The 21213-nt window shown below is 42.5% G+C and overlaps 1 protein-coding gene across 5 annotated transcripts in view; it reads right to left on the minus strand.

The window, feature by feature from the left end:
* Positions 1 to 21213, minus strand: part of magi1b (membrane associated guanylate kinase, WW and PDZ domain containing 1b) — a 123437-nt gene that overhangs the window by 70474 nt on the left and 31750 nt on the right. For all 5 annotated transcript variants that reach the window (XM_076156398.1, XM_076156396.1, XM_076156394.1 and 2 more), the window contains exon 2: positions 2580 to 2696. In XM_076156398.1, the coding sequence (XP_076012513.1) occupies positions 2580 to 2696 (117 nt within the window). The remainder of the gene's footprint in view (positions 1 to 2579; positions 2697 to 21213) is intronic.

Consider the following 21213-nt stretch of genomic DNA (forward strand, 5'->3'; position numbering starts at 1 on the left):
CTTTTGGGAGGTGTGCGCAGAGACAGTGTTAATGTTCTAAAATGTTCTCATCCAACTTTATGGCTCTTAAACAACATGCCACTGTGCTTTAGACTCAAGAGGAACATACACTCTATACTAAACAGGTTTGTGCCATTTTTTCATCTGTGTAGATAACTCGGAAAGTTAGGAACAGATTTTCATGAAACCTGGTCAACTTTTTCTATAGTTCAGTTCATTTCTGCAGGTATGACCACTCCTGTCACACTTGGGTGCAAACCAAACAATTGAACCGTGGTCCAAAAACTGGTGTTCTCAGTTTGTTTCAGAGTGAACCAAGTTCTGTTCGTTGCAGATGAGAAGTAATTTTGTGATACTCTGAGACCTATCAAAGGAAGTATGTAACGGATTTTTTGTATTGTAAAAACACCAGCGCATTAAGGTTACCCAGCTCCCAGGGGATGGATCACAGGGCCCAGCGGGGCCCCACCAGCCTTAATTGGGATACCAAGTGCATATCATACCAACTCAGACATCTGTACAGCTGTTTGAATAGTAACTGTCATCACCATCATCGGCTAGCTGTAATGCGATAAGAGGAGAAACAACATTGCAAAGCAGTGATTTTGCTACAAGATTGAGATCGCTTGTAACCTGGACAGATTTGTCACATCAGACAACACCTATAACACCCATAAACCTGTCACAGATCGGCGAGCTTCCTTTAAGCAATGGGAAACCAACTGAAACTAATATAAAGGACACAATGTAACAAAAGGTCAAACTCAAAACACAAGTGAGTGACCTAGGTGTGAAAATGGTCTTCGAGGGTACAACAGTGAAATTGAAGAAAATATGAAGAAGCAGCAAAGAGGCACAAACTACATATTCATATATTGAATACATATATATCTTCCATGCACAAATTTAACAGTCTCATAAAATATATGGTCGGGGGAACTGCTTCATGTTTTTGTTCCTGCTGGGATTTTACAAGTGTGCCATAGACCACTCGGTAATTAAAATGGCCATTACGGCAAGACCCCCACCTTCCAACCGTGTCGGGCTGACATATGGCATTGGAGTTAATGCAGATAAACGTGTGCGAAAAAGCCTCCACAATACAGATAGTAATTTGTGTGAGAGGGCCATGAATAAACTGGAAAGCTAACAGATGAGAAGCATTAGGGGGAATGCATGGTTTTGTGATAATGAGAAGGGCCCACCTTTCAATTCCAAAATGAATAGCAACAATCAATAAGACTTTAGAAGATGCAAGACATGAGGATAAAATAAAGAGTGATTAACGAGATAGAAGTTGAACGACGTTGATCAAAGTGCGACATTAGGTGAATAGATGTTTAACACCAAATGCTCTTTTGCACAACAAAATGTCCTTCTAAATATTAATTCTAAAAAAACAATATCACAAAGACAGAATTGGCAAAACTCTTTTTACATTTCCTATACTTTAGCAAGGCAGAGTACAATGTTTCTGTTTTCAAGGATTTATTTTCACTTCCCACTTCCTGCACAACTCTAGAATTTTGTTGTGGACATTCTAAATTAAAGGTTAAGTCTAATAGAAAAATTATACCTGAAACTCGCAGCACAATCATTTCTATAATGCTTCTATCTCTCTTATTCTCTTTGTCCCCCAAAGCCCCCCTCCATCTTTCTCTGTAAGTAATTCACACTGAGACCACAACCAGTGGAACTTCTATCTCCAATAGCTCAGCAATGCCAAGTGAGACTGATTGCAGCTGGATTCGGTATTATATGAAAATGGAGGAAAAAACAGCAGACAGGCATTGTTCATTCATCTTTCCAATTAATCGGTCTATTCCCCTGCAGATGGAGTTGCACAGTAATCAGGTTTCTACTTTGCTCCTAAACACGAGAGTGAGAAACATTGTAATGTGTTGATGCCACAATGGCCGGACCTTTGTACCAACCAACTCCAGCTTCCATTGTTGTTTTTAATGACACACAACTTTAAATGTACTCTAAACTTTGAGCAATAGTTACAAAACCAAATCAGATCTTAGCCGTACAGCCGGCACATAAAGAAAAAGCCTATATTCCTGAAATTTAATTTACACCTAAATAAAGCCATAGTGCATTTCATTCCAGCTGCTATTGATCGCACGGTCAGGAGACTGCTGGTCACTCCACTGTGGATTCATTAAGCATTCCCCTCACTTATCAGACAATACTGGTGAAATCAGAAACCCTGTTGATTGGATGGATGCAGGGTGGCCGACTGTCAATACTGTACAACATACAGTTTGTCATGAGCTTCAGGACGCAAACAGAAGACTCCATGGGGTAACCTCGAAGGAGAACGTGGAATCGTCAGACAAAATGTTGAGTTGAGCCATGTTGGGATTAGACTGACATGTTGGATGGTTCTCAAACTTTTAGTGTGCATGCTTGTCTCTGTGTGAGATAATGACAATTTGATCTACAACGATGTTCGCCAGGGACTGTTGTGAACAAGCGCAGTACACTCGTGTCACAAGGAGGCAAATCCATGGCTCCCTGAAATGCCAGCACTAAGGGAAGGCAGCAGAAACATGAAAGAGAAGAGCGACACTCACAAGGCACAGCATGGCGGTAGAGGTTGTCTCGGATTGTCTGCTGCAGTTCGTGGTCGGCCGATGATTTCTGGAAGCGCTGGCTCAAATAGTGTTTCAGGTCCTTGTTCAGCTTGCTTCCTGTTGGATTGGACACAGGAAAGCATGCGTTGAGGCCAAAACAACTCAAATACAATACGGTTCTACATTTGAAGCAGAGAAAAGAACATCATACAATTCATAGTGAAGTGTCAAATGTCCACATGGTTTGGTTCAAACTTACTCGAGCATGCATGAACAACATTCATCATAAACGATTCACAGTGGGATAAGAATCTCAAGCTTCACAAACATGCATTGTGTATTGTGTCTGTGTTCAAAATTGTATTTTGTTCTGAAACCTCTAAAATATTTTGATGTGCAAAAATAAAAAAGCTAAAACCATTAAGAACTTGCTTGACCACTGCTGTGCACACAGTGTGAAAGCGGGCTGCTTATCTCGTCTGTCTCTTTAAGGCATTGTATGGCAAAGCCAGCGTGGCTGTTCTGATTGGTCGGCTGAAATGACTAATCAAAAAACACAATTGCTTCGGTTAGCACGGCTAGCAGACATATGACACGTCGCAAGTGTCAAAACAACACTGCTACCATTCATTGCGAAGTGTCAAGTGTCCACACGGTTTGGCTCCCACTAAAGGAACACTCCAGTTTACGCTCTAATCATCGCAAAGCTCGACGCTGGGGCATGTTGAGTGTGTAATAGCAAGTTGTACGTCTGCCATCGTCACTCGGAGGGGTAGCTGGCTACCGGCTGACAATGCGGGGCTAGCCAAACTCAAGGCTGCTAGCACTGTGAATCAGCCCCCCTACCGTGAGGCCATCTGGACCTCAGACACACATTAGGCTACTGAGGGGTAGCGAGGCTGGAAAAGTGTCTGTGTGTGTGTAAGTCTGTATGTGTGTCCTTGATTCAAAAACGTGTGCAGCCAATACGCGTCCATGCATAAATGCAACACACAACGCAAACAGTATGATAGTATAACATAGCGAGGACATTGGATTGGAGAATATGACATCGTTTACATAATGAATATGACAATGTCTTCATCTGAACCCAATCATGACAACGCTTCAGGGAAATGCACATTTCATTCTATATTAGCATATACCCCATTATTTATCTCACATACACACACACACAAACACACATACCCCACACCCCGACACCCACACACACACACATACTTTTGGCTGTCTTGGGCAAACAACCAGTCATAAAAGGCACAGGATTCTGTTTCCATGGCAACTGTGTGTTTGTGTGTGTGTGAGAGATGATTGAGGTTGTTAGCATAGTACAGAGGAGAATCTACACTGGTTAGCAGAATGATTGTTGGTTCGTACGACAAACTACAATAGAAGCACAACATCCACAGGCTCCATGTGACTGCATCACTTTATAGTCCGACTCAATCATACAAAGACACATTACAAGACTGGAGGGGAGAAGGAAGTAATGGTCGCTAGATAGAGCCATTTATCAGATCATCTGGTCTACAAGCACTCATGCCAGCAAGAAACATGTCATGAAAGGACTAATCTAAAATGAAGCTTTCAGGTCAGCTCAGGACAATGACAATGTTCAACACAAAGTATATCATGAGACAATGGGAAAAATACATACACTACCAGTCAAAAGTTTGGACTGAGCTGAGAAGAGAAGAGAATGAGAAGGTGTGTCCAAACTTTTGACTGGTAGTGTATGTCACCTTTAACAGGTATTCTGTAATATTTTAGGATTATGAGGAAAATACGATTCTTGAAAGCATTGTCTTAGCTTGAAATAGCTGGCCAGTTTTATTCTTGTAGAAATTGGTTATTAAGTAATGCTTAATAATGTTAATAATGTTGGTAATCAAGGTTTTCAACCGCATTGTTTTGTTGTATAATATCTTGTTTTTCATAATTCAGTCTGTGTGCAACAATCACAGCAAACCTCAAATACAGGAAAGAAAATCATCTTTCTTATTCAGCGAAACAACACAGTTGCTAGATTGGTGCTATTTGGACGGTTCTGAGAATGAGAAACCAGCATACCAATCTTAAACCACAGAGGAAGAGCAATTACAAGCCTTCTCTGGAACTTGCCAAACAAAAACATCTTTGATAAAAGAAACTAATTCAGTGCAGTTCAGAGCATGACTATGAGACCAGCCGTGTCCTTTTGGTAAACACAGAGAGGTGGAGGTCCAGGGAAGAGATGCTGCTCCTGGCTTGGTCCCATCCAGACATATCGCTGGGTTGTAATCCTCACAACGGGGTCCCGAGCCACAGCTCAGGCTAACAGGGAGCGTAACACACACCCCGACATGCTCTTGTACGCACACCAAATACTAGACAGTAATGGAGATTCCTCTGTCGCAGACTGCGTATGGCTGTAGGACTTGTGGGAGCCAAGAGGAATGTGAAAGGGTCTGATATACAGTAATGCACATTTCTAGTGGTATGTATCATTGCCAGCATTATTTTTTAAATCAGTCAAGTGGAACACATAATTTGAGACACTAAAGGGGCAAAAAACAATTAAAACTTTGTTTTGTACGCGTATTTTGAGTAAAGTTTCAAAGAGCTCACTCAGGCCTCCTGTGTGGTCGACCGCACTGCCTCGAGCAGCCATTACACAAGGTTTGATCCATTTATGTAGATTTTGTCCTCCCCTGACCCTTTCTTTCTTTCTGTGTGCTTATCTTGATGGAGCAACAGTATTTCATGGAAAATAAGCGGGCATCTTCCAAAGACGAGACAGCGTGAGTGAGGCCTGCCTCACTGATAAATGAGGGGGAGGCAATCACTTAGGAACGTGTTGATTAACGAGATAGGATCTATCCTCCTATTATTCGGCACTTTGCAATAGCCAAGTGCTGACAAGGAATACCCGGATATCTCCTGATCTACGTAGGGTGTCAATATGCTTATTCAATATTAGGAATGTCAAAAAAACAAAACGACCACAAGCCACAATAGACAACTCAAGATTAGATCCTCTCCAGTGGTATAATGGCATCAACACATCAGGCATCAGGTCAAATACCATTCGACCACCATTTTAATCCACAAGGTATTCATTTCAATCGTTTGGATGACTCCTATAAGGGGTATAGGTTTGTTACTGCAAAGATAGTCCACTGTGTAAAGGTGGAGCTCATTATTCTGGAAATGCTCAACTAGCAATCTGTCACCTATCATTCTATGCAAGAGGGTCAAGAAGGTCCTAAGCCTCCTCATCTTAAAACCCTTTGAGGCAACTAGTCAGCCTCTTCGATTGACTGTCTAGGATGCCAACACCCTAAGCCCATTAACTACCACTACTGAGCCTCAGCTTAGGTCGTTACTATGCTGTGTATAATGACAAAGCATGCAAACTCTGATTGCAAACAACCAACCAACATGACCTACTTAAGATGATTCACACAGAAATAGTTCTAGGTTGCATGATTAGTTCACTATCTTAGACCTAAGCAGGTACCGTCATTACATTCTATATTCTAGCTTGTTAACATTTGTAATTGAATGTGCTCAAATACGTTTCTGTTTCAATTGGCCTATTGTGCCACAGTCTCTTTCCAAGTTAACCAAAAACTGTAACAAAATCCAGGTGCCTCACCAGGTTCAATCATTTCAAAAGGTTGACCGTCAGCAGGCCCGTGTAGGGAGAACATGTGGTTCAGGGACCACCCACCCAAATCCCTAACTAAACAGATAATTAGAGAAGACATATCCTTCAAACACAGCCCACCTGTTATAGATTTTCCATAAACCCCCGAGAACAAGCTCGATTTTGGAGACACGCAATCCACGACGGGGAGGAGGTGGGGTCTGAAGAGAAAAGGGGGAGAGCATGAGAGAGACAGAGAGAGAGAGAGAGAGAGAGGGGGACTGTCACAAAGGGAGAGACAGAACATCAGAAGAAGCCGGACAAAACATCAAAAGACTCTTGGACTCAGCTGAAACGTGTCTCCCCCAACAAGCCTACTGGCTGCTCCCCAAAAGCCCTGATCAGCCAGCCGAGGCCCTGCTCAGACATGCAGAGCCAGACGTGGCACCAGCCAGAGCCTCTGCTGGCAGATGACATCTGTATTCACGACATGGAAAAAACTAAATTCGATGAAACCCGATACCCCCCCACCTCTCTCACTCGCTCGCTCGCTCTCTCTCTCTAGCAGGGCTGCCGTAGTGGAGGAGGAAAGATTTGACCGATTTCTGCCGATTTGGAAGTGGCAGGAGTCACGGATACGTACGCTCCAGACAAGTGATGCCATGACAGAGTGGAGCCTGAGGAAACTTAATGGATATTCAAACCCTGCAGCTTTGTTTACACTACACAGAGGTCTTTGTATGATCCGGACTGTAGTTCCTGAAATTAATCTGACTCTACGCTGCTGGAAAGAAGCTGAGGTTGCTCATTTGGGACCTGGGCTCAGTCCAACATGCAAACTTGTTACATTCATGTCTGCCATTCAAACTAAATTAGCTTTACTGGAAAATGCACTGTAATGGAAGTTTTACGTGCTGCATGTAAGGAAAAGTCAGACAGGAAAGACAGAACAAAGAATCTGTGCTTTCCACTCAAATTACTTTCCACTCAAATGTAAACTCAAACTAGTGTGAGTTTGGAAGAGTTAAGAAAGAGCAGACAGAAGTGGAAATTCTGGTGAATCTCTGCAATGCACAAACCAGAACCCTCACACTCATCTAAAGCAAAATAACCACTCAATTAAAAAGTGTTTGTCCAAAATGTGCAAGGACTGAAATGATCAGGGGACCTCATCCCTCATATATATTTAGTGTGTGTGTGTGTGTGGTGGTGAAGGTGTGAAAATCTATGCGCTGTGATACCCATTCGATATTCTGTGCTGTGTACAAAAACCCCATACCCCAAAAATGGTTCTGGGCTTGTTGACACAATGCACACAATATATAAAACAAATAAAGGCAAAGCAACCCCAGAAACAACCAAACGCATACAATGGGGGTACAGATCTCATCAGTCCAAAGACTCAAAAATATAAAATAACTAATTTCCCAACACACTGGGTGACAAAATCCTCCTCCAAACACAAAAGCACCGGGACACATGACAAAGCTGTACTTTGCCAGGGTGCCAGTCTGTTTTAGCCTTGGCCAAGTCAGATTTGGCAGTGCCACCGTGTTTGGCAGGGCACTGAGTGTTGTATCGATGTTGAATACACAAACAGCCTGGCATTCAAGGTAACAAATAACTTTAAGCTTTTTTCCCTTCTGCTCAAATTGTCTTTTCAGCACAAAGGCACACATCGCTTAGCAGACGCTCTGTTTAGAACAACATTTTAAGAGACGTTCACAAATCGTCTCAAACCATCTTGCAAGAGATGGACTTATAATGAGCAGTCCGTCCATTGCACTAGTTAATCAGATTATCAGAGCTAATCACCACTTAATTTAATTATTGGGCAACAGCCGTCTACAGCTAACATTAACTCGCTGTTGAACAACCTGATCAGATCTTGATCATTCACCCAAATAATTAGGGGCCCAGCAAAGTCGAGGAGCATCTAATATGATTCTTGAGTGGTGATTAAGCTCTTATGCTCCATGTTCACACAGTAACCCTTTAATCCGCCACAACTGGATATTCAATGATAAAATAATAATAATAATAATAATAATAATGTTTTTCAGAGATTAAAATTATTTAATATTTATGCACATTTATTTAATTTCAGAAGAACTCTTTGACAGACGGACCATAAAGTGATACTGAATGAGTCCAAAATCACAGAAAGTAGTGCAGGATGATCTGTGTTATTGACTGGACATACGTGTATGTCTGTGTCTGTGTCTGTGTGTCTGTGTGTGTGTGTGTGTGTGTGTGTGTGTGTGTGTGTGTGTGTGTGTGTGTGTGTGTGTGTGTGTGTGTGTGTGTGTGTATGTTCCCTGTATCTGAACTCAACACTGCCCTCTGTGTTCCTATATTTTATGGGGCTTGCGTCACTGCAATGGGCTGTGCTCTGTATCCATAGAAACAGCTGTCAGATGTGAATAGAAAGGGAAGGAGAGAGAAAGTGTGTTGAAGGTGGTGGTGGTCACAGGCAATATGTCTACTGCCCCCATCTGGACTACTGGGGCATTACACAAACAAAAGAGGAAAAAGAAGATCTTTTCTTTTTTTTTTTTTTACAGTTGCTCACATCACATCTTGATACTATGCAGCTGACATGTTAACATGGTCAACACACTGCACAGAGTGTGCAATGTGTATGTGTGTGGTATTCTTGTTGATATTTCCCCTCATCCTCATTTCTCCCTGTGTATGGCTCTTTGTCAAGGGTGTTGCTTGCACACTCCAAGCGTCCCTCTAATATGACAAACATCAGCACCCGGCCGCCATAAACACCCTCATGACACTGGCATTGTGACTTATGTGGGAACTGAACATGGCATGACTGCAGTATATTATCAATACTCTCCTGGTGGCACCCACATGTGAAATATTGCGATTGAGGCTTCAAAGATGACGCTGCTAAACAGAACAAACGGGTTTACAGTCAACAACTATGGCTGAGGGTTAATGATCATACAACAAGAACTAACTTTAAAAAAGCTTAATCCTTAAACACTCATTGTTCAATTAAATTCAAGGCCACAGAAGTGGACTGTAGACCTTCCAACTTGGGCAATTGCACCAAAAGTAAAGGGGGTTCAACAACAAAAAGATTATTTGCTGGTATGTACAACAATAAAACAAATGGAGCTACAAAATCTCCACAGAACATGGAGAAGCAACGTGGGCCGTAATTAACACCAATGACTTAATAAAAGAGTTCCTGGATGCAAACTTTCTCTAAGGACACAATTTGGGGCCCTGATGTTGTAATTATGGGGCTGACTGATACACAAGCTGGTGCAACAGGAGTATTTTGGAGGTAATTACCTCTCCATCACAGACTCTCCCTCATTGACGGGCAGCATTAGACCAATGGGAGTATTAGTCTATTGTGACAGGCCAGATGATTAGCTCCCACGCTTTAAAATGGCTCCCTGGGCTAAGAGGGCGGATCAGCACTTTTACAGCGTGGAAAAAAAACACAAATGTGAGAGAATGCAAGGACGTGTGCTATGATGATGAATCGACATAAAAGTGGAAGATAACAGAAATGTGTAGAAAAAGGGGAATATTGACTGGTTGAGGGAGGGCAGGTAGGATGTGGTGAAACATGGAGATGCAGAGTGAGAACATGAGGTTTACAGTCACAACGTGGCAGCCGAAAACGCCTAAACCCTGACAAAACCCTGGGATCCTGCAAGCTTCAACGTTTACACACTTCGGCTGTCATTTAGCAAAGATCTCTCCGTGTTCAAGCAGAGCCGGAGAAGTCAGCATGTCAGCGAAAACGAATAGGCGGTCCCTCAAACAAAGTCAACCATAAATAATGGCAGCCAAGCAGCATTCCAGCTGAAATGAAACGAGCTATGTGCATGCAGGTTTGGGTCATAGAAGAGGACAACGATACAAATGATTTAATCTATACAGGTCAAAATGCATGTTCAAGACACACAATGTGAAAGAGGAAACAAAGACATACAATTAGAAGCACCAGGATCGATTAAACATAAGCACTTGTGTGATGTCATTAAGTATGCAAATTAGGAAATAGCTTTCGTCAGTATTTGCTTCTTATCTGATATTAATATTCAAGCAAGACTCATTAAAATTTGAGGCTGTTGCCAATATCAACAATTGAGAGTAAAGAGAAGCAACAAGAATAATGTCAAAAATTTCGTATAGGTACATAATGAAGAGTTTTTAAGAGCACCATGGAAATATTTAATTCTGTAGGTGAAAAACGGAATTTTCATGTCTTATTGCCAATGTAAATGATCTGCGTGATCAGAAAACATGATACATCAATCAGGCTCTGATAAAAATTTTAAAAGTTCTATTCTTAAACATTTTGAGATTTGTATTCATTGTAAAATACTGACATACCACAGCATTACGTGCTTAGCTGTAAATCAAAGCAAAGGAAATCAAGCAAAGACCATCAGCAAAACACTACAAATGAATCCTACGACAATATCAACACATGACTCAGGTGAAAATCTATACGAGCTGGCTGCCTTCACAGTATAGAAAAGTGCAGGATTACCATAACATACCCTGGAGTGTTTCCGGCCTCCCCCCCGCTCTCCCTCTCCTCTCCTCTCCCCACCTTTACTCCAATTCCCAGCAAGATAAATGGGCGGCTGCTGGTGTAATCAAAGGCAGAATGGTGAGACGCCCCGGGTCCACAGCGAGACAACACCAGAGCAACAGACCAACCACAGGTTAGGATGGGAGGAGAGACGCGGCCAGGGAGGGAGGGAGGGAGGGAGGGAGGGAGGGAGAGATGACGAGAGGGAGGGAGGGATAGCAACAGGAAGAAAGATGGAGAAAGTAAAGAGACAGGCAGTGAGTGGTGTGAGGTCACAATACTTAGAGTGCATAATACAACATTTGTGTATTATCACTGCAAGATGTAACCAGATGGAATTTGTGACATTTATTAAAAAAAAACTATTTAAAAAAGTCAAAACCTTTCTTGTTCAAATTTAACGTTTTGATTCGTGTCTTGGAAGAAAGTAGTCGGAATTTTCAACATCCGACTTTGAACAGAATGGGAAACATCGGATGTCTCGTGTCATTTCTAAAATCATTTGAATTGATTTTAATGTGATTTCATTGCACCATATTTCATTTGGTTTTGTTTGTGTTCAGCACCCTGAATTTGCCTTGGGTATAAAAAATTGCTCTGCACATAAAGTTGTCCTGCGTTGCCTTAGGACATGGAGCAAAAGGACGACAAAAGACAGTGGACAAAGACAGAAAGACAAACATACAGGATGGAAGATGAAGAACGGCTGTAAATGAACAAATGTGGGCATAAGAGGAAGAAAGGATGTGTGGCATTTGCTGCATTTTCCTCCACCACTCTGTGCCAGCTGTTGGGCCTCCATGTCGTCATCACAGAGCTCCTGGCTTTTAATTGGCCACATGGGGGTGAGTCACTTCTTCTCCATGATTAACCGGCATCTAGCTCTGTCCTGCTCAACCTCAGGGCCCAGGGCAAGCTCATTAACTCTGCCACCAGGGGGCACATGTCACTCAATGTCATTACTATGAGGAAAAGTTGATAGGGAATGGCTCCTTGTGTGTGTGTGTGTGCTCGAGCATATTCATAAACACATCGATCCTTGAGTGCAATTGCTGATGTGTGTGTGTGTGTGTGTGTGTGTGTGTGTGTGTGTGTGTGTGTGTGTGTGTGTGTGTGTGTGTGTGTGTGTGTGTGTGTGTGTGTGTGTGTGTGTGAGAGAGAGAGAGAGTGTAACAACACTGATTACCATAGCTGCCTTCACAGATCAATCAGCTCTGTTGTCTGCGCTGAGGAGCAATCTCATCAAGAACTAAAAGCATATTCATCAGAATGCCGCACATACCTCCAACAAGGCCAAATAAGATACAAATGATATGATTCTAATGAAACGATAATGGCCACACATTATCTACGGTGTGTATATATATTTGTCTGTATAAATAACCGTAATCAAAAATCGAGAATGAATGAATGAGCCACGACGTGATCCTGATCCATGACCAGAGAAAAGATGGGTGAACTCTGACCTTTAGATGTAGATAAAATGTTCTCCTTTACTTAATGGTTTGTCTGTGCACATACATTTTCATCCACAATTATCACAATTAATTAACAAGCCTCTTCTAAGGGTGCGGCTGCAGCTTTGAAGTTTCATTTCCGGGATGATTTATTTGTTTGGACTTGATAACTATATTTTGATGTTTGAAGGATATTATTGCACACATTGTGATCTTTCTTTACCTCTTCATCATTACACTGGCCAAAAGGCACTAAATGACCAATGACTTCGGTAAAAAGCAAGATTAGATCCGAATATACAAGCTGTAACTTTCAGAACCGACGCCAACAACAACAAAAACAGGATATCATTGTAGGTATTTGTGGACGCCAGAGGGGAAAAACAAAACGACAAAGACCTAAGATGAGCAAACTCCTCTTGGACAAAAGCAGATAAGATCACAAAGAATGAATGGAATCTGTGTGATGATGATGATCCACTCATCATCTCTTATCTTCACTGCAATCCATGCCCCCCTCTCTCTCCCTCATCCTTCCTTTTTTCGTCTTTTCTTCTTATGCTTTTGCTTTTGTTTCTTTGCCGCACACACCCTGAAACTCCCCTCATTCCTTCTCTCTGCCACGCCCTTTCTAAGTTGAATCGTCGTTTCGTTTCCCCACCGTGTTCCGGCCCGGGAATGACTGACCCATTTTTGTTTTCGCCCCCCTCCCCGCCCCACCCCCCTTCACCATGTGCTGACTCAAGACGCTGCCTTGCTCATGTGTACCGACACGTTTGGCAACACACGCGCATAAAAAGGGACACTCCAACACACCACATCTGCTCACCGGTCTAATTTTAGAAACAGGATGGGAAAACGAACACACACAAGACTAGAATGACGATGGGAGGAAAAAACACATCAAGGAGCATTTCATTTCATTTCCTCATGCCGAGGAGTGTGAGATGAACACAATACATAAATACACATGTCACAGACCCCAGTTTCACCCTTGTACTGGGGAAACCCCATTTCTCTATTCTCGGTGCATCTGGCATTGCTGCGACTTGTTGTTGTTGTCTGTATTTCTATTACTGGAACATGTATTACTGATTGGTCACAAGGTTCTTATAGGATCTCTTAGTATGTCAGCATAAACATTTTGTCATGGTAGCCTCTTGATTTAGTCTAAGCATTCTTTGATTTGTCTTTCTGTCGTAGCAGGTTCACTCAGACATTTGCCTGAGTGAATGCGTGACAAATCACCAAATCATAACTTTGTGCTTCCCCCCTGCCACACCATCACACATGCGTATTATCTGCTGTACTTCTACTACACACACACCACACTTAATTGTTGTGAAAATATCAAATGGACAAGAAAACATCCACACGCATACACACACAGATCTGTCTCCTTCTCAAGGCTGCGGGCTAATGGGACAACAGTCACTGCCAGTTTAGTCTACAGTTGTTTCTGGGTCACACTCGTCCGGCGCTGCATCACTTAACAGCTGACTCCAGGCCAAACACAAAGCACACACACACACAGAGCGATGTGGATGTAGTACTCTCTCAAAGCCAGCGGGGGCAGATTAGTATTAGATGTTACATCGTGTAGATAGAAACACATCCTGACATAACAAACGCACAAGTTTGCACAGATATGGAACAATGGTATGGATTGCTATCATCGGTTTCTAGCTTCATCATCTCTGTGTGTTGCCTCCATTCACATCTGTTGACTCTCCAGATGTGTACATTTATATATGTTGTCATCACTGATTTAGAAATTGTTAAATATTCGGAATCTAAGCATTAACAGTCCCAGGAATCTAACCGGTTGTGCCGTGAATTTCAGTGGATCAGTTGCTTCTTGTGTGTACGTGTGAATATGATATTTATTGTAAAGATTTTGATATGGGCTGTGTAATGTTGCTGTTTTAGCCGTGTGTACTTTCTGCTAAGGCTTAGTAGTACTGTGAAGCCAAGGCAAATTTCCCTGAGGGGACCATAAAGTATATTGTATTGTATCGTTATACGCACCCAGAGCACTCATTCCTCATACTTATGTCAACAAAAACAAAGCTTGGCCGGCTCAACTCATATATACATGCAGAATTATTACAAATACAGGGGGAGTCTTCTGTGAGGACAATCTACGCGGGTTCATCTGAGACCAGAGTGTGCGATAGGTCATATATATGCTTTTTACTGGAACTCCTTCAGCACTGCACAGGAATACACAGAGATTCATTTGACCTAGGAATAAATGGCCTGCACTTATTCATCCATAAACCTTATTGCAAGCAAACCTCTCACACACACACACACACACACACACACGCACTCACACACAGAGTAACAGTCAATCTCATGCATCACCTAGTCCACATTGTTCTCGTGTCTTTGCAATCGTGCCTTGTAAATGCATACGTGTGGTTATATGCATGCGTTGTGCCATATGCGGAATGTGTGTGTGTATGTCCACTGCCTGTGAGCAGAAGCCCACGCAATATTTAAATGTACACTGTCCTGTCTAGAGTGTCAGAAGTCACCATAAGCAACATACACCTAAAGCAAAAGCCACTGTAAGTGCCCAGAAGGGGAGGGGCCAGCAAACAGAGGAAGAGGACAGTGTAGAGGCCTGGCAGAGGAGCCAGAGGAGGGTGTGTGTCACAGATGTGCACCCACCAACAGAGAGGTAGGTGTGTGTTTGGAGTGTACGCGAAGGGGACAGCAAAGTCCATAACACAGACATTTACACACTCATTCTTTCTGTGGCAGGAGTGAGGACCACCAAAGCTACAACACAGCTCCTCTACCCCTCTGATGTCAGGGCCCTGCCATTTCTGTGAATCACAAAATGGGGATGGAATCGCAGAATGGCGGAATTCATGGTTAGATGTGGAATTTGTGTGTGTGTGACGGAGGGGCTGCGTCACATGTGTGGGGCAGCAGCATGGAAGGAGAAAGGAAAAAAAGCACGTAAAATGAAAAACAAACCAAAATTAATTTAAACTAATTTAAAAAGAATTCAAAAAACCAAACCGAATCCAGAAAAGGGCAAAAAAAATATGTCTTAAAAAATTAAAACAAAATGCAGGCCATCTGCTTCTCATGCTTAACTTGGCATAGAACGATAAAATGATCACTTCATCCTTCATCCATTATTGCTTCTGGCATCCTTTAACATATGGACAATCATTCTGTCAATATTTAAAGATGAAAGGTATAAAAAGCTCTAGATGCTTTGCCAACTAGGGACTGAGGTGTGTTGGCACTCAAATGTCAAAAGCACTAACACAGGTCAAAGTAATGTATGAAATGAGCAATAAAACGATGACGCTGTAAGTAAGCACATTAGATTAACTGTCATATGCAATAAGGAGGCAAAAAATAATAGAATCATCATTAGAAAGGCAGCAATGCATGATGGGAAAAGACAAAATCGCTGAGGGGAGATCGTCTCTAAGTCTCAGCACCAAATCCATTTATGCCTCCAACAACGCTGTGAGTTCAGTCTTAGCAGACGTTACGGATCAATAAAATGTTTATTCAAAAATAAAATGGATTTTTTTTTCTGTTGCCATGTGACAATAGAGCAGAATCATTTTGTGATTCAGATAAATGAACGGAAATTGGGAGCAGAGGACCAATATGTCTTTCTTTTAAATCCTAATTGTGTTATTGGCAAACACAAACGCTTCACATGTTACAAATCTCAGATCACACGCGTGTTGAAGCCAGAATTATTTGTAGAATGTCTGCCATTTGGATAATAAACCGCTTGTAATAAATAAAATGATGAGGCGGATTATCTTTCAAATGTTCACATCAGTGTGTAAGAGTGGAGGGTGTGTTAGTGATCCCTCAGGCTTCTGCACATTCCGGCATTCCACATTATCAGGACACTGGAATGCAGACAGATACAGTATTTAAAGGGTGCAGGAAATTGTGTATGTGTTTAAACCCACACAGAGCGCACACACGCACATTCTTCATCTTCATTACATCCTCATCATCTTGTGGAATGACGGAAATGATGTTGTTTTTGTTCCCCGTCGTGACAGGAGGTGGATGAACGTGTATGTGTGTGTGTGCGTGTGCGTGTGCGCGTGTGTGTGTGTGTGTGTGTGTGTGGGAGGGGGGGGGGGGGGGGGGGGGTGTACTGTACGTAGCAAATCTAAGGTGTGTTTTTCTTACCTGATGTACAAATTGAGGAAGAAGAGCACCATCGTTGCAAGAGACAGGAGGAGAGTCAGGAGGGCAGAAGAGGGAGGGAGGGAAAGAAAGAAAACCACGGTTAGACACAAGAAATTCTGACTTCTAATATTCATGACATAATCTATTCTACAACTACATAATAAAAGCAGTGTAAAGACTAAAAACTTGCCCAGGAATTAATAATGTAAAAGAACAAATAGCTCAAGACCAAAAGAGGACAGAGATGTTTTTATTCTTGCCAGATCACTTGTGGGAGCCACACACTCTACACAGCCTCCCCACAAACACATGACTTAACTGACTATATGTCTATAGAACGCCAAGTAATCCCAGTAATCACTTTTAAACTCATCAACCAGCATCACTCGCATCTCCAAGAGCTCTGTAAGAAATCTGCAGGAAAAGCCAACTTCAGCACAGCAAATAAAGGTAACACACAAAGTCATAAACTGATCACACACACACACACACACACACACACACACACACACACACACACACACACACACACACACACACACACACACACACACACACACACACACACACACACACACACACACACACACACACACACACACACACACACACACACACACACACACACACACACACACACACACACACACACACACACACACACACACAGGGGAAGCTTCTGTTCCGAGGCGGCAAAGAGGATCAGCACTATACTTGCAGCTGAACTTAAGTTCTTGAAGAGGAATAGGTGATTAAGATCCCATTACAAATCCTCTCAGTGAAACTAAATCTGGCCAAAGAAACCCCAATACAAATATTCAAAGAGTGGCGTGCTAAACGCCATGACTGCAGGTTCTGGCAAGCCTGACGAGCCTCAAATGAAGAAGTGGGACTTGGTGGAGAGCGACTTTTTTTAATTAGGGGCAAGGGGCTTATTGTGTTGATGTTAGCGCCCGTGCTAAGTCCCGAGCACTGTGAGAGGCTTTGGCGCCAACGCAAGCAACGTGCGGAGGCCGGACCCAAAGCACACACGACACAGAGCTGAGGCTGCTCCGGCTTAAGGACGTGTTTATGTTGGCGGGCAGCACGAGCAAGCGAGATGCGTTATTTAGCAACGCAGCACACTCAGCTAGATAACGGCAAAACTCACAAACGCACACTTCAGTATGGGCATGTCATGGATACACGCAAATACATACTTCTTTCACATTGCAAAAAATTGACAAAACACAAGCTGCATACACGTACAAACACAAGCTGCCATTGTAGCTTCATACCTTTCTTGCGACATCAATGTCTGGTTCAATAAAAGCTCCGACACTAATTCTATCCTCAAACGGTTGAGTAACCGATAACAACATGGCCACAGAATCAATTCGCCACACAAATCTACAGAGGCAGATGACAAGTCCAACAGATCAAGTCAAGACGAAAGAGGAGGAAGCAACCGACAGAGAAAAGGTAAGGGCCCTGTTGATGTAGAGGTAATGGGTTTTGTTGAGTGAATGTTTGTTGCTGCAATTAATATTCTTCAAAACTGGGGCGCATTTGCCATTTCTGCCTACTCAGAAATAGTGCATCATTAATCACTGTTGTAGAGGGGGAGAGCAGACGCCTGCTGCTGGAAAAGTGAAGCGCGAGACTGTGGGCGCATAAGAACCGAGAAAGAAAAAAAATTGATGAAAAAGTGTAATGAGAGAGACAAAACGAGACGGCAGAGCAGATGAATGAAAGGTAGACAATGGAGGCATAAAACAGAGATGACAGATGAGAAGTCAGTTAGATTGTTTCTTGCTGGGTTTCTTGCTCCGAGCTACAGCATTTTGAGCCAATCAGTGAATAAGGCAGTCAGTTAGCAAATAAGGCTTCTCATCCCACGATATTAAGATCTGAACAAAACATGGAGCAGCTTCCCACAGTCTCTCTCTGGGCATCAACCGTCATTATATTCTCGATTTGGAGAACACCAGATCAACCCGACAACCAAAAGCTCTGCATAAGAATGAGAGAAATGGCCGTCGGCTTGGTTTGGCTGCCAGTGGACAGTTTGTTGCACGTATCCCTTTGCATGTCTTGCATTTGCATCATTACTTTACATCTAGCTACTTCCTCTCTGATCAAATTCAAGAAAATAATCGGTAAGCATCTGCCACACCTGACCCAGAAAAGAAACATGAGGCGTAACGTCCTACGTAACATCTAAGTGGCAAAGCCTGCTTGCATCATCATTTTCCGAGTGACTTCATCAGCTCGGCACAAAATCCAAATCAAGCATTTACACAAACCTTTCCTATTAAAGTGTTTCTGTTATACACTTTATTTGTGGGGCTTTTTGTCACAATTTAACATGACCGACTCTCAGACTGAATACATACGAAACCTGGTGATCAATTTAGGTTAAGCTACTAATGAACAAACAAAGTAGTCATGATCAATTTAAATGAACACAGTCAAATAAGCTGCAAGTATGCCCGAATCAGCATCACAGAGCACTGTGACCTCAGTGAGGTCATCAGCCAGAGAGTGAGCATGATCGCTGTTACCAGAGGCCATGCTGGACCAAGCCCATGTCCCCAGTTCACCCAAACATCAGTCTGAACAGGCCCGTCGGTCTCGCTGCACATTGATCAGACCGCAGCAATATAGAGCACACACACACTGTTGTTCTGTGGTGCTGACGCAGCTAAAAATACAGTAATGAGATGACTTGGAAATCTAGCTCTGTGTGAAGTTGGGCATATGTGCAAGTGTGTGGGTATGTGAGAGAGAGGGAGAGTATTCTTCATAGTAACTAGAGCAAAAAGACATCATGTGCTTCAGGCTCTTTGGGTGTTCTCATCCCTCCCGTTGGCCATAATTGGTCTAAACATCAGTTGGTGAGTGTCACTGGTGAAGGGGTCAAAGGGCGGAGCTGGACTTTTGTTTCTGTTTATTAATTTCTTCCTCTGCTGACGGAGAAACACAACTCTAGTGACACACAAATCACGACGACTATAGGCACTGATTAAGAGTATTTAATCTCTTTTGAAGTATACTGGGAGCTTTTGCTCAAACATACCTACCAACCTCAAACAACCCCGGAGAGGATGACTAAACTGTGGGACTTTCATTAACGTCACCGAATGATAGTGTAATACAGTCTGTTTATGTCTCTTCATCATCTGGTCTGGACTTAACCCAAACCAAAACACTGTTTCTACACAGTTAAAAGCTAAAGGAGCTGTAGAATGTGAAGGTAAAATGAGGAAACTTTGAGTCTTTAGTTTCATGTAACAACTTTAGTCCTCCAAAACAGTGCAGCAGCCATCTACAGCTCACAACGACAAAGAGCAACTAACCTTTAAAAACTACGCAAATGAAAACCACTTCCTACGTAACTTTGGATACGCAAAGCAAGGAATAGTTTCAATGAAAATCAATCAGGCCAATGAGCCAGAATCCTCAGAATAACACACCCTGGACAAAGTTTTTTATTGGACGCCGGTTCAGTGTGGAAGCAGCACCTAAACGGATAAACCACCCTCCATTTACCCCTCAGCCATCCCACCGTCTAATGGTCAGAGATATGAGATAAGAAGAGCTGAGTGGGAACTTTGTAGCAGAGTGAAGAAGGGAAATTCTGTCGCAAAATTAGATCTTTGCCTTACCCCCAGGAAAAGAGAGAGAGAGTAAGAGATAGAGACTCGGGAGGATAGGAAGCGGAAAATAGACTTGAAAACACAGAAACAGTGTGATAAACCAGCACGGCCTGCAGAGTCCCCTCCCCTTTCTGCATGCATTTCTGTATCTAATATGAGGTCCGAGGCAGAGAAACGCTGATAAAGTTTCACCAAGCACTGTGTAAAAAACAAAAACAAAAAGAGAACAGACAGAATGTGTGCAATTAGTCCATTTAAATGCAAATGAGCATTAATCAGCGACGGCTCACCGAATCAGTGAATAGGGTGGACGCAGTGAGGCGTGGCTAACCGTTCAAATCCATCCCTGAAACTTCACACAACACAAACCAAATCTAACGTGGAAGGTATTTTGTAAATCACAATCAAACCCCTAACAGCCAGATGTGAGGACGTTGGCATATTTCTTGCCTGCATCCGGTTTCACTCTTGCCATGTGCTGATCTGTCAAAAAACATGTGCATGCGAGACAGTTGTGAGTCGGCTAATGGAGATAAATACGTTGGCTTTCATGAAAGGAAAGGCAAGATAGAATGACGATGGAGTTTGCGGCGTCATCATTTTCTAGTCAACAATACAGCTCTCATCAATCACTAATTGTGATTATTTACTGATGGCAGCAAAATTACCACAATGGATCATTTATAGATCTCAATCCCAACATATACAAGAAATTAATCCACTTATTCCACTTCCAATCATTTTCATCCATTACACTCACCGCAGTATATGTGTAAAATCACTAAGATTAATTATTTTTTGACATAAATGGAAATCCAAAATTGCAAACCCATGACATGACAGTTGCTTAAAACTCTGTAGGTGCCCAAAACCAAACATCACAAAACTTCTCATTGTAGACTATAGAGTTTCATAACTTAGTGGCGTTGAAGCTGAATCTGACAGCAGCGCCGCACTACAGGGGAAATCGTGCCTGATGACATAAATGTTAGAAAAACAAACACTGAGAAGAGGCGAATAAACTTAATGATTTGGGATCGACTCCCACGGGATGTAGAAATGGCATGTGTGTGCGCGTGTGTGTGAGAATATGTGAGCCGGTCGTGTGAGGCACACATTTGTGCATGCGTGCATGATTAAGAGTGCA

The sequence above is a fragment of the Genypterus blacodes genome, unplaced genomic scaffold (genome assembly GCF_046128005.1).
Source record: "Genypterus blacodes isolate CSIRO-AG114 ecotype Tasmania unplaced genomic scaffold, CSIRO-AGI_Gbla_v1 ptg000070l_1, whole genome shotgun sequence".
In the NCBI taxonomy this organism is placed as follows: Eukaryota; Metazoa; Chordata; class Actinopteri; order Ophidiiformes; family Ophidiidae; genus Genypterus; species Genypterus blacodes.